The following is a 12,014-nucleotide window of genomic DNA, read 5'->3' on the forward strand; positions in this document are numbered from 1 at the left end:
TGTTTGGGATTTTTATTTGGTTGGGAGACAGTTAATCCCTGATAAAATTAACTTTCATTATCAAAAAGATTAAGCTGAATGCTTGTAAATAATTTCTAAAGACTGAACCAACAAAAAAAGGGGGGAGGGGAGTGTAGCAGAAGTAATTACAGTTATCCCTTCTAAATAAAAAAAAATAGGTCAAATGAAGTAGGTCAAATGAGCTATACCAAGGGAAGAGTTCAGTCCTTGGTTGTTAGCAGATCTTGTAAGTAAACATGTATTTTATCTAGAAAATCCTTCCTGTAAAATAAAAGCTCTTTATATTAATCTCCTTTATGATGCTAACAAATTGATAATTTATAGCGGAAGAAAAGGGTGACCAAAATTTGACGGTATTTTTATTATTCAGTGAACTGAGGTGTCTGTTCTGAAGATTGTTCTGTAGCAGTTTCAACCTCACCCAAAGGTTGAAAAGGAAGAGAAAAATCCAATTTGTGATTGCTCTCCCTGAAGGATCCCCAGTTACTGATAGCATGAGATATAGCATTGCTGACAGCACAGCTATAGCAGAGACCATGGGCTTTTCTACTATAAAACCCACTTTGCAGCAGTTTCAAACTGCATCGGGCTGAAACTTGAAAAATTGTCAGTTCAAATGCAAGAATGGTTTAAATCATTTAAGTCCTTTGCAGTTAAGGAAGGGCAAATCAAAATAACTGGACATTTCTAGTGTGGGTTTTTTTGGGAAGCACTTTAAGGAATACATTTTTATGAAATAGGATCACATATTGATCTCACTTACAACTACATTAAACCAGTGTAAATAAAGTTACATCTTGCACATGTGTCACAGACACAAGGGCGCAGATTTTTAAAGGTATTTAGGCTCCTGGGAATTAGACATCTAAATACATTTAAAAAACTAGATCTAAATGTTTAAATAATGATTTGTCAGAGTGCTAACAAAAAAGTATCAAACAGACTCCAAATGTTTTTATTTGCCTTTTATCATTGACTTCTACAGTTACGCTCTAAATTCTCACTGCTGTAAATGAGATCAGAATCTGGTCTTCAGTCCTTAGAACAATTTACAATCTTTAAAATCTTACCATCCTTTATGAAGTTAGATATTAACTTGGATACCCTCGGTGTTGAAATAGTCTAGCCTATAACTCTGTCATCAAAAGCCATAAACAACCTGGATTCTAAAGGATTTAGTTCTATTGAGACAGAACAATTAACCCTTCCGACATTAAGGGTGTGCAGGTTAGCTTTCCATAGAAAAAAAGAGACTTGGGGGAAGAAAACTGTAAAATTGATTCAGATGAAAATCAGATTTTGGTGTAAAAACTTGGGATGACGTTTGAGAGTGACCTTATCATTATGAACTACTACATAAAGGGGGTTCTGACATCAAAGGCTGATCTCCCTTATACTTCAGGATGAAGTTATAACTACCATGATGGAGGTCTTCAATAGGAGATATAGGGAACAAGTTGCTAGGCGTTCAAGAGGGGATCCCATTACACATGTTAACAATATACTGAGGTCCTGAGGAGGGGCACCGAGATTGAGGAAAAATTAGGTGCCAGACCCTTAAGAAATGTTGCAAATGCTGGGTGAGGAAAAATGATACGGCCCTGATTCGGATGGTGTGATTCAAGATTGCAGCTAAATGTACCCTCTGGGAGCTATTGGAGAGGCCTGATCATGTACTAGCCCTGAAACAGTCCAAAATAACAGAAATTGGGGCATCTATGGATAGCAGGTGATACTGAAAAAACCTCTTTCGCCTTACTTTATAATTCAGTCTAGTAAAGTTTTTTCTGCTATGAATCAGAATGTTTTGAACTTGAGCTGCACAGCTCCTGTCAGGAGCAATTATCCAGAAAACAACCAAACCGTCAGATGTAATGTTGTTGGATCCAGGTGCAGGATCTCACTGAAGTTTTGAGATTACATTAGGTAGAGCTGATAGAGTGATTGCAGGTTTTGAATACAGAAGCAGAACAGAGTACAAAAATTGTCTGACCTACACTGGTGCTATTAAGATAATGACATCTGCCTCCTGTCTGTTTTTCTCAGGACCTTCAGTGTTAATGGAATGGCATATATTAGTCATGGAGTCCAATGAATGAGAAAAACAACTGACAGGGAGCCTGGACTCAAACCCTCTCTGGAACAAATATTTAACATTTCTTGTTTTGATCAGTGGCATATATACTGATCCTGGGGAATCCTCATCAGCAGAAAATCTTATGCAAGACGGATCCTTGAGTGAACACATTTATGCTAGAATTCTATGCTGCACAGGGAAACATGAGTGTGAGAAGCTACTCCTATCTCCTTCTGTACAAACTACAATCTCAGCCTGTCTCTCTGATGACATCTTGTGAATGTCTACCCATGAATTCAAGCTCAAAATGGTTAAAACGGAGCTCTTCACCTTCCTTCTCTCCAATTCTTCCCACTACCTGCTTTCTCAATCACAATGGACACCACCATTCTATCTATCCCTCAAGTCCATAAGATGGGTGTCATCTTTGATACAGATCTCCTTTCTAAAGCCTCACACCTAGGCTATGTCTAAAGCCTTTCAGATTCTTTCTGCATAACATCTCTAAGATACAGCCTTTCCTATTCATTCACACCGCTAAAACTCTCATCCAGGCTCTTATCTCATGTCTCAATTACTGCAACATCCTTTTCTCTGGCCTAAATAAATGCAATCTTGCCACACTCATATCCATGCAAAATGCTGCTGCAAAGATAATTTTCCTAGCTCTTCACTTTGAACATCACCCTTCTTTTTGCATCGCTTCACTGGCTCCCTCTTCTTTATTGTATCAACATAAGCTGCATATATTCACCTTCAAGACCTATTCTCAGCCTCCCTTATCTCTTATTCAGTAAGGAAAGGTTTACTTACGCCTCTAATCGGCCCATGATGTCAGCCTCCATCGCTCACTTGCAAAATTTTAAAATAAGCACCTTTGTGCTTTCTCCCACACTAGCCCTCATGCTTGGGAGAAGCACCCCATAAACATCAACAAAAACTCATTATCCTTCAAAATCTCCTTTGCTGTGATGCCTATAAAAAACTTGACAACAATTAGGCTGCCGGTGTGCTGAGATCACTGCCTATTATTCTGATCAATATTGTTTCATTGATTCCTTGTACTCTCCCATCAGTATGTCTGTATCCATCTGTTGTCTCTTGTCTCATAGTTAGATTCTAAGAGCTTTGTTTCAGGGACCAGCTTTTGTTCTGTGTTTGTACAGCACCTAGCACAACAGGGTTCTAGGTCTATCACTGGGGCTCCATGGCACTATAATAAATAATGAGAAATGTGTAAGTCAAGATGCCATGTGTGGTGCACAGTCAGTGCTGGGGCATCAGTGGAACCCAATTCTGGCTGGTGACTGGCCTTCAATTGTGAAGCATGATACAAGACGAAACTATGACGACTATGGAGGGAATGTGCTTAATCTCCTCTTTGGAGTGATGCTCCTGCTCCTCTCACACATGGTTGGAGACTGGATCAAGGAGACCTTCTTTGCCCTTCAAGCCTCAGCTACTGACAACTGGGGTTAGTTTAGTGGAGGAAGCAGTTCTAACACGTGGGGTAGAGTACATCTCACTGGGGCACTGCTGAAGTGTGGCAGTTTAGAGGAATAGTCCTTATGAAGCTCTCTAACAGTCATTTTAACTGTGCATCTCTCGCCTTCTGTGTTCACTTTAAAAAATGAGCAGCCAATAGAACAGCAGTCTGGAATCCACCCTTCTCCCTGATGAAAAGACACTCAGAGTGCCTGTTAAAAAAAAGGAAAGATTTAAAGCCTAAGGATTTTGCTTTTGTAAACATCTCGGTGTTGATGTTAAAATTGTATTTTTGTATAACTGGTTGGGAATTTTCCAACAGAACCATTTTCTCATCAGAAAATGTTGATTTGATTAACCTGAAATATTTCATGGGAACATATTGATCTAATCAATTTTTTTGATTAAAAATAATCTAAGTGCTTCATTTCAACAAGTTTGAACTGGTTGTTGACTACCATTTTGACTTTTATGTTACATAGTATCTATTGCATTACATTATATTGCAGTGTACTATAGAAGTCAAAATGACATCTACATACATTTAAAAATCTAGATCTCAGAATCTACCCCACACCGTTCCAGGAAGTGGACATGCCCCTGTGGCCCTGGGTTGGGGGGGAAGGGGCATGTGGCTCTTTGTGCTTACTTAGCAGGAGCAGCACGCAATCTCTAATTCTAGAAATAGGATTATAGAGAAGCAGACGCACACTCCCTGAATTCTGTCTCACAGCCATGGGAGGTCAGAAGGAACTGCCTGCTCTGCGCTTTATGTCCTTGGGTAAGGGGCACAAGGATGTGCAGTGCATAGGTGCAGGCCCAATGGACACTGCTGACCTGAAGAATCAAATTTCACACACATGGGGTGCATGTGCACTAGAAATGGGATCCATGTGGACAAGTAATTCAAAGAAGAATTAAGGTTGTGGGTGCTCAATGCTGCCCTATGCTACCCGTTAGTGAAATGAATCAAATAAGAGGTAACCCTTATGTCTGGAATCTTCATTTCCAATTGCAAAGCTCTTTGTTGGTAAAATAAGCCACTTTGCATGAACAAAAACTATCTTGAGTACATTTTTCTGTTCCTTTTCCATGGTTAAGAGGTGTATTATTGACAACTGCAGTTCACAAGCCACCTCAAATGTTTAACTTGAATTCTTGCTTTAGCTCCCTTTTCCTAAGGAGGACACTCCTAATTCCAATAGAATAAGCGTTATCTGATCCTTTGCAGCATCACAAAACTGGATTTAGGTCAAAGGAAGCAAATAAATTCAATAGAAATATGGTGGAGTTACAAGAAACACAGATCACTGCGCAGTTTTATACCATCAGCCACAGAATGCTTTATTCCAAGCCTCCTCACACTTTCAGTTACAAAACATGTGGCAAAAAACAACAGTTAACACACAAGATCCGCCATGTTTCTACTTACCTCTATTTTTGTACTGGCTTTTTCATATTAAGGGATGTAGAACATTTCTCTCATTTATTTTCTTGCATTATTGATATACCTGATGACAGCAATTTACATGTGTCTGCATTTACAGTGAAGTACCCTTCGTTTCTTTTTACAAACCCTCATTTTATTCTCCCTACGCTCCCACTGTTAGTGCAACAATCCAGCATATTGCCACTTGCTGAGGTATATGTAGTTACAAACTAATTTCCATCTTCAACCCAAACTGTTACTTTAAATATATATATATATATATATATATATATATATATACACACACACACATACACACTGAAAGCAGTATATTTAACACAAGTTTCTCAAAAATATTTCCATTCTGGAATAAATTAGTGACAGGCTGTGAAAACCAACAGTCTCATCTTTTACCCCTACACAATTCTTGCTGTACTCTCCCTCCCCCGCCCTCCCCCTTTAAAATATATTCTGTGCAAAATTAAGTTCTGTGTAGGTCTGTACCATATTTTGGGAAAAAAACTTTATAAAATATACTTAATTCCTAAAAACAATCCCAACATCAGATAACAGAGGAAGAAGAAACAGATCAGATGCAGCCAAATTTATCACATGAGAAACTAAGAATAACATGTTCTTAAAGCTCCAGTAATACATTCCTTCAAAAACCAGAATGCACTTTGGTCATTATTAAACATTAGTACATAAGCAAATAAAATACAAAATGCTTGTTTGTGTTGCTTCGTATATAAATTTTTTTTATACCACACAAGTTTAAGATACATTACCTCAACTATTTAATGACAGAGGATTAGTAATATGTCATGTCTGATGGATTTTTTTAGTGTGTATATATGTATGTATCACATAGTAGAAAATGTAATAGGCTCTTTTCCAATCCGAAGCAGATGATTTTTTGAATTCTAATCATAAATATATTCCCCTAAAAGTAAAATGTTTAATGATACTCAAACATGATATTGGCCCTCCTAATACAGTTTTGTAAGTGGGATGTTGTTATATGTTTAAGCACAAACTAACTAATAACTCTGAAGGGATGAATTTCTAAGTTTTCCATATTCAAAAACTATCTGATACAGGTAAGGAAATAATGAGTCACAATTGAGCTAACCTAAAATGTAAACCCCAAAACAAATCTGCCTTCAAAATCATGCTCTTTAAGTAGCATCAGGGTTTAGAGTGGAGACTTGGCAACCTAAATAAAAACATTGAGGAGAAGCTAGGTGATGCTAACATTAGCAGCATTTAAAAAAAAATGCCTCAACTACAACAACACTACATACTAGTTTTAGTTGATAGATTTTGCAAGCTACATTTTTATAATTGCAGGAGATGTAGGCATGGAAACAAATAAGACTTACATTATATAGAAACATTTCTTTTTTTAACAACTGTTCTTAAAGTTAAGTGTGGTATAAACAGCATATACTATAGTGTACTATGGGAGAGTATCTGTCCTATTCTTGAGCGTATATAATTTACCATCTTCCATTAACAACTTTTTCACTCATAAGTGAAGTCCAAATACTCAGATTGCAAAAATAATATATTGCTCCACAGTCCACCATAATATATTACCTTTACTATATATAAAGGTCCTAATTAAAAGTAACAATAAAAAGTGCACATACTGAGCATGCACAGTTGAATCTGTGCAAATAGCCCAGTGTTTCAAATAAATACAATAGTTAATTTTATCAAAATATCTTACAGCATGTTAACCATTTACAATTATTGCTCTAATAAAAGTGTTATTAAAGAGTACTTGTTGACCTGTTATGTAATACCTTATTAATATCCAAGGGTGATTAAACTGCAGCTTAATCAGTTTAGATCCTGGACTCACTCAAAAAAAAATAAAAAAACAGCTTGCTTCTAGCGTTAACATAAAACATTTCCACTATCTGTCATACTGTATTGTCAGTACTTTAAGTTATTTGTAAATATGTATCATTTCTACTGTAACAATCAATCTACAAATATTCTGTTTTTACCCATAAATTATGAAGTATAAAACTTAGCATTTGTATTTCGCTTTCACAAAAGATACAGTAATTTAGTGTGACCAATTACCAGGATCTCAAGTAATTGGATATCAGTTTTCTAACCCTTTCAATAACTAAGCATACCAATACTTGAAAATAAAATACAAAATGTCAGCTAAAACATAAAAAACAGTGAGATGATAAAATAAATATAAAGATTGCACAAGACAATCAGATGTAAACACTTCAGTTTTCCAAACTACATCCTTGAAGAGGCCATAGCTTCCAAAGCACATTTCAGTGACTGCTCTGAGGCAGTTTAGTCAATCAATGCATTTTGCCAGAATACTGTGCTACATCTTCTCTTTGTGTATTGTCATGATTTGATCTTCCAGAGCTGAAAAAGTGAAAGCAGCAATGAACATTTTAAGTTTTGCATGAATTTTCAGTTAAATATTAAAGTTACAGTACAACCCTGTGTTTACATTTTAAAACATACCGCTGTGTCTAAAGTGTACAGAATCACTGTTACATTCCTTTACTTGTGAAAGGACACAGATATTTTTGTAATCTATTTAGAAAAATGAATGGCTAAGCATCAGGACTAGATGCCTGATACTACTGCAAGCTTTTGTAACTGATATTCCCCTATCTCCTGAGTCCGGAAATTATGACAGCTCATGCAGTTCAGATTTCAGTGTTAAATGATCAGTTCATTCTCTCATCATGGGGTGACATGATGCATAGTATGACAAGGTGATCCTACATCATGTTGTGACATCATGCATATTGTGGGGGAAGAGGTGATATGTGCATTTTCTGTAGCACTCCAAGAACTGCAAACAAGCTAGCAGTAAAAAAATAATGGTCAAGAGGCAGAGATAATTTCCTAAATTAGACGTAGGTCTTGTAAGATTAGTTAAATAAATTAACTGAGCCTGTACAGAAGTGTATCTGCTAAATGAAGGCCCAAGGTTGGAAGAAATAAATGTGAAAAGCTTTCTGGTGGTTGATGTGTTCTAAGAATAGAATGAAGATCCTCTGTTTATGTACATTAAATTTGATTAAATTATTTTCAAACAATATTCTTAACTTTACTATGTATTTTTACTGAGGTCACTATGCACATACAATTGTGACATTTTGTGTGTTCTGGATCAATACATGATACTGGAAGTGATCACCTTTAGATTAAATCCAAGCAAGTCACTGATAACACCAGAAACAGCAGACAGGATGACAACTTGGGTGATGTTATAAAGCAGTGGGTTCATTGTAAGCCCATATAACCTGAAGGGGCTGTCCAATTCCTACCAATGGAAATATATTTACATAATTAAAACACACAAATTATACAAAAGCAATTTTAATGTCAAGAAATATGGAACTAATACTTCAATGATCACATTAAGCACATTAACAAGATTTGTGATATGTAACTTTGAATGCCTTTGAGGCTGTAAAGGGGTCACAGTATTGACAAATAAGACAAAATATTTTAAGGAAAAAAACTGCTTACAACTCCAATTACTGCACCAGGACAGCCAGGCAGCTGATTTAACTGCCCATTTTGTTGTTGGCACAGTGTATGTGCTTGAGAAGCATCTTGAAGTTCCAGCTCTGGATCCAACAAATACTGGGAAAACTAGACTTCCAAAAGAAAGAGGGTGCTGTGCAGTGAAAAGGGCAAGAATTTAAGGGCTGAGCAGAATAATAGGGAAAGTTAAAGAGCTCAGTCACTTCAGACTGGCTGCTGTACTGTAATATAATGTAAAAGAGGGTTTTAACAAAAACTCATGCTCTGATGCCTCCTCACTTCTGCTGCAAAAACAAAAAGAAACCTACAACTTTTCATGACAAGAGCTGAAATATACTGATGCTAAGCAATAATACATTACACATTAGCTCTTAGCAGAAGAGCTATCTATTGTGCCAAAGGGTTAATAGGACAGTTCTCGTGGTTTTTTTTTTTTTTTTTTTGGTAGTATAGGACAGAAATTAGTACTACAAAGACATTAATTCAGTTTGCTATCCAAAGGGCATGTCTCCAGGTGAAAACACTTATTTTCTTAGTATGAAAAGAAACCAAATTTAAGAAATCACTTAAAAAAAATCAAGAAAACACAAACAATTGCATGGCAAATATTCATAACGCTGCAGCGATTACCTTGTTCACTACTGAAGAATGGTTTTATGTGAAATGGTGTTATCTGACACTTTGCATAGTGCCAAAGTTATTAAAATATTTTAAAACATTACTTTATTATTATCTTCGACTCATAACTTTCTGTAACAAACAGTTGTTCACATATATCCAAAATACCCGTTGGTAATTATAAAATCAAGTTTTACAAATGGCATCCCATGTTAATAATTCTTATGGCTCATTTGTTATTCATTACTTGTATTACAGTAGTTCCTAGAGGCACAACTAAGACTGTGGCCTCATTCTAGTAGGTGCTATACATACACATTGGAAGGGTGTAAAGAATAAGAGTCATGATGGGTTAAAATCTAAATAGAGAGGCAAAGGTGGGAGAAAGGAAAAATTACTGTTCCCCACTATGCAATTCACACAAAGGCATAAGTAGCCAAAAATGTCATCGACTTTCATGTAAAAAGCAACAGAGGGTCCTGTGGCACCTTTAAGACTAACAGAAGTATTGGGAGCATAAGCTTTCGTGGGTAAGAACCTCACTTCTTCAGATGCAAGTAATGGAAATTTCCAGAGGCAGGTATAAATCAGTATGGAGATAATGAGGTTAGTTCAATCAGGGAGGGTGAGGTGCTCATATATACATCTCTGAATGACACCTTCCTTGCATTAAATGACTGTCTGTCATGGAGAGGGCAATGGAAAGAAGAATTCTGGGAATTTCAATCTGTGACCGAATTCCCAATGAAGTGATCAGACAGCGGAGTGGAGTGCAGGACGTCATTGTTGAGAGCAGGCATAGTAAAATGCGACAGGCCGGGCATATAGCGAGGCTCACCGACAATCGATGGACTGCAGCTGTCGCCGAGTGGTATCCACAGGAACTGAAACAACCACTTGGCTGAACTCCAAAGAGATGGAACGATTTTATCATGAAAAGACATGGCCGCACATGGAGGAGGCGGCCAGGATACGAGAAGAATGAAAGATGTGTTGTGATCGGCGCAATCTATATGAGGGCCGAAGGACCGATCGATCAAGGTGATCAAGGATACTTCCCTTCCTTATGGCAGCAACCACAGTTACCAGCTGGAAAAAATATCTCGGGGGCTAATAATAAAATAAAAGGAATAGCCACATACTAGGAGTTCCTGTTCATAACCAAAGTATTCTAACCAGGAGTTAACCAGGTGAATGTGTACATACAGATATGCCTCTGAGGGCCACTGAACACAAAGTCCTGAGAGTTGTTCTTTTGGATGAGGAACACTAGGATTTCCATCCTGAATATGGATTTCTGGACAAGGAGATATGGGCAGATGAGATCCGAATTGTGACAAAAATCCCATCCTTCTCGGATAACAAGAAGTATGCTGTAAACACCTGTGTTCTAGTCTGCCATTAGGATATGAACAATTACCCCAGTGCACAACAGGATGCAATCTGTGTCCTTGTTTTTGCCAGATGCACAGACCAAGTCAAAATTATATGGTAGGATGTGATGTTGATGAAAACCTGGCCTAATTATCTACAAGACTCATTTGCCACTGGTCAAACCCAGCTAAGATTCTAAAACACCTCTCTCTCTCTCTAGGCAGTCAAGGTTGGCCCAGTATCAAAGGGGTAGCCATGTTAGTCTGGATCTGTAAAAAGCGACAAAGAGTCCTGTGGCACCTTATAGACTAACAAACGTATTGGAGCATAAGCTTTCGTGGGTGAATATCCACTTCGTCAGACGCATGTGGTGGAAATTTCCAGAGGCAGGTAGGTTACCTGCAGGTTACGCTTTTTAAGATTGGCCCAGGCTAGCATAGCCTTATTGTAACCTGATGGCATTCTTCTGGCTTTTTCACTGGAGATACTGAACTAGTCCTTAGCTCTAGTGGAGTGAAAGGCATATCTGTAACCTCTTTCCAAGCTATAGTTAGGAGAGTGAAAGCAAGAGGGTTTGGGGTTTTTGCCTTCTCCAGAATGAGTAATCTTAAAAACTTTCTTCGGGCTTGAAAGATTTTATTGGTATGACAGAGATTACTTATCTTAAAATAGGAAATATAGGTAGAATCAGTTCTCTCTCTCAAACAGGTAGAAACTTCTTAATCACACTCACTGTAGTATGTTTAGTTCAGTGGTGTTCTTCACTGTAGTGACCAATACCTCTCAAAACAGTTTCTTGACACTGAATAGTGTATGGATCTAGATTTGGTATCTGCCAGATCCAATACTGCCAGGCTGTGCTGTACAGTTACAGCTGTAGAGGTTCAAATAACTGGTGAGTTGTCAAAACCAGTCTGATACATCAGCACTTCTAAGCTCTCATCAGAAAAGAAAAAAATTGCATAATCCTTCCTCACGAAGCAAGTTGGAAGAGTTACTCCAGTAGCTGTCTCCATATTCGCGGAGAATAAGTCCATTAGAATAATGAGTAAGGTGCATTAGAATACAAGGGCTTCTATAGAAGGTTCTGGTGAATGACTTCTTAAGCCACAATCAATCTGGCATGTGAACACTTCCATCCATTCAATCATAATCCGTTGATCAGTTGACAAAAGGAAGTATAATATTTCCAAAACACTCCCCATGATGATCTATTGTATACCTATACTATGAGTTCACCTGTAAAAATGTGAGTAATTTTATGCACAGGCATAGTTTCATTTACTTAAGTATCATTTACAACTAGATAATTTAAAATTTAGACTGGATGAAATACTCTGCAACCAGTGCAGAAATGAACATGACTAGAAAACCCCCTTTTTAAAAAAAAAAACACAACAACCCACTTCTCTCACTTCTATGACAGGATTCTTAAATATGTACAAATAAGTTGATTTTAATTTTAAA

At 37.3% G+C, this 12,014-nt stretch overlaps 1 protein-coding gene across 12 annotated transcripts in view; it reads right to left on the reverse strand.

Annotated features, from left to right (window-relative positions):
• Window positions 1-5,274: 5,274 nt before the first annotated feature.
• The window catches only part of PHTF2 (putative homeodomain transcription factor 2), a 150,533-nt gene continuing 143,793 nt past the window's right edge, over window positions 5,275-12,014 (reverse strand). For 10 of the 12 annotated variants that reach the window (XM_065555938.1, XM_065555769.1, XM_024109160.3 and 7 more), the window contains 2 exons: window positions 8,203-8,328; window positions 5,275-7,415 (listed from right to left, as the gene is read on the reverse strand). In XM_065555938.1, the coding sequence (XP_065412010.1) occupies window positions 7,395-7,415; window positions 8,203-8,328 (147 nt within the window). In that variant the 3' untranslated portion in view covers window positions 5,275-7,394. The remainder of the gene's footprint in view (window positions 7,416-8,202; window positions 8,329-12,014) is intronic. The other 2 variants (XM_042859386.2, XM_042859391.2) reach the window with 1 other exon arrangement.

This window comes from Chrysemys picta, chromosome 1 (assembly GCF_011386835.1).
Source record: "Chrysemys picta bellii isolate R12L10 chromosome 1, ASM1138683v2, whole genome shotgun sequence".
NCBI lineage: Eukaryota > Metazoa > Chordata > Testudines > Emydidae > Chrysemys > Chrysemys picta.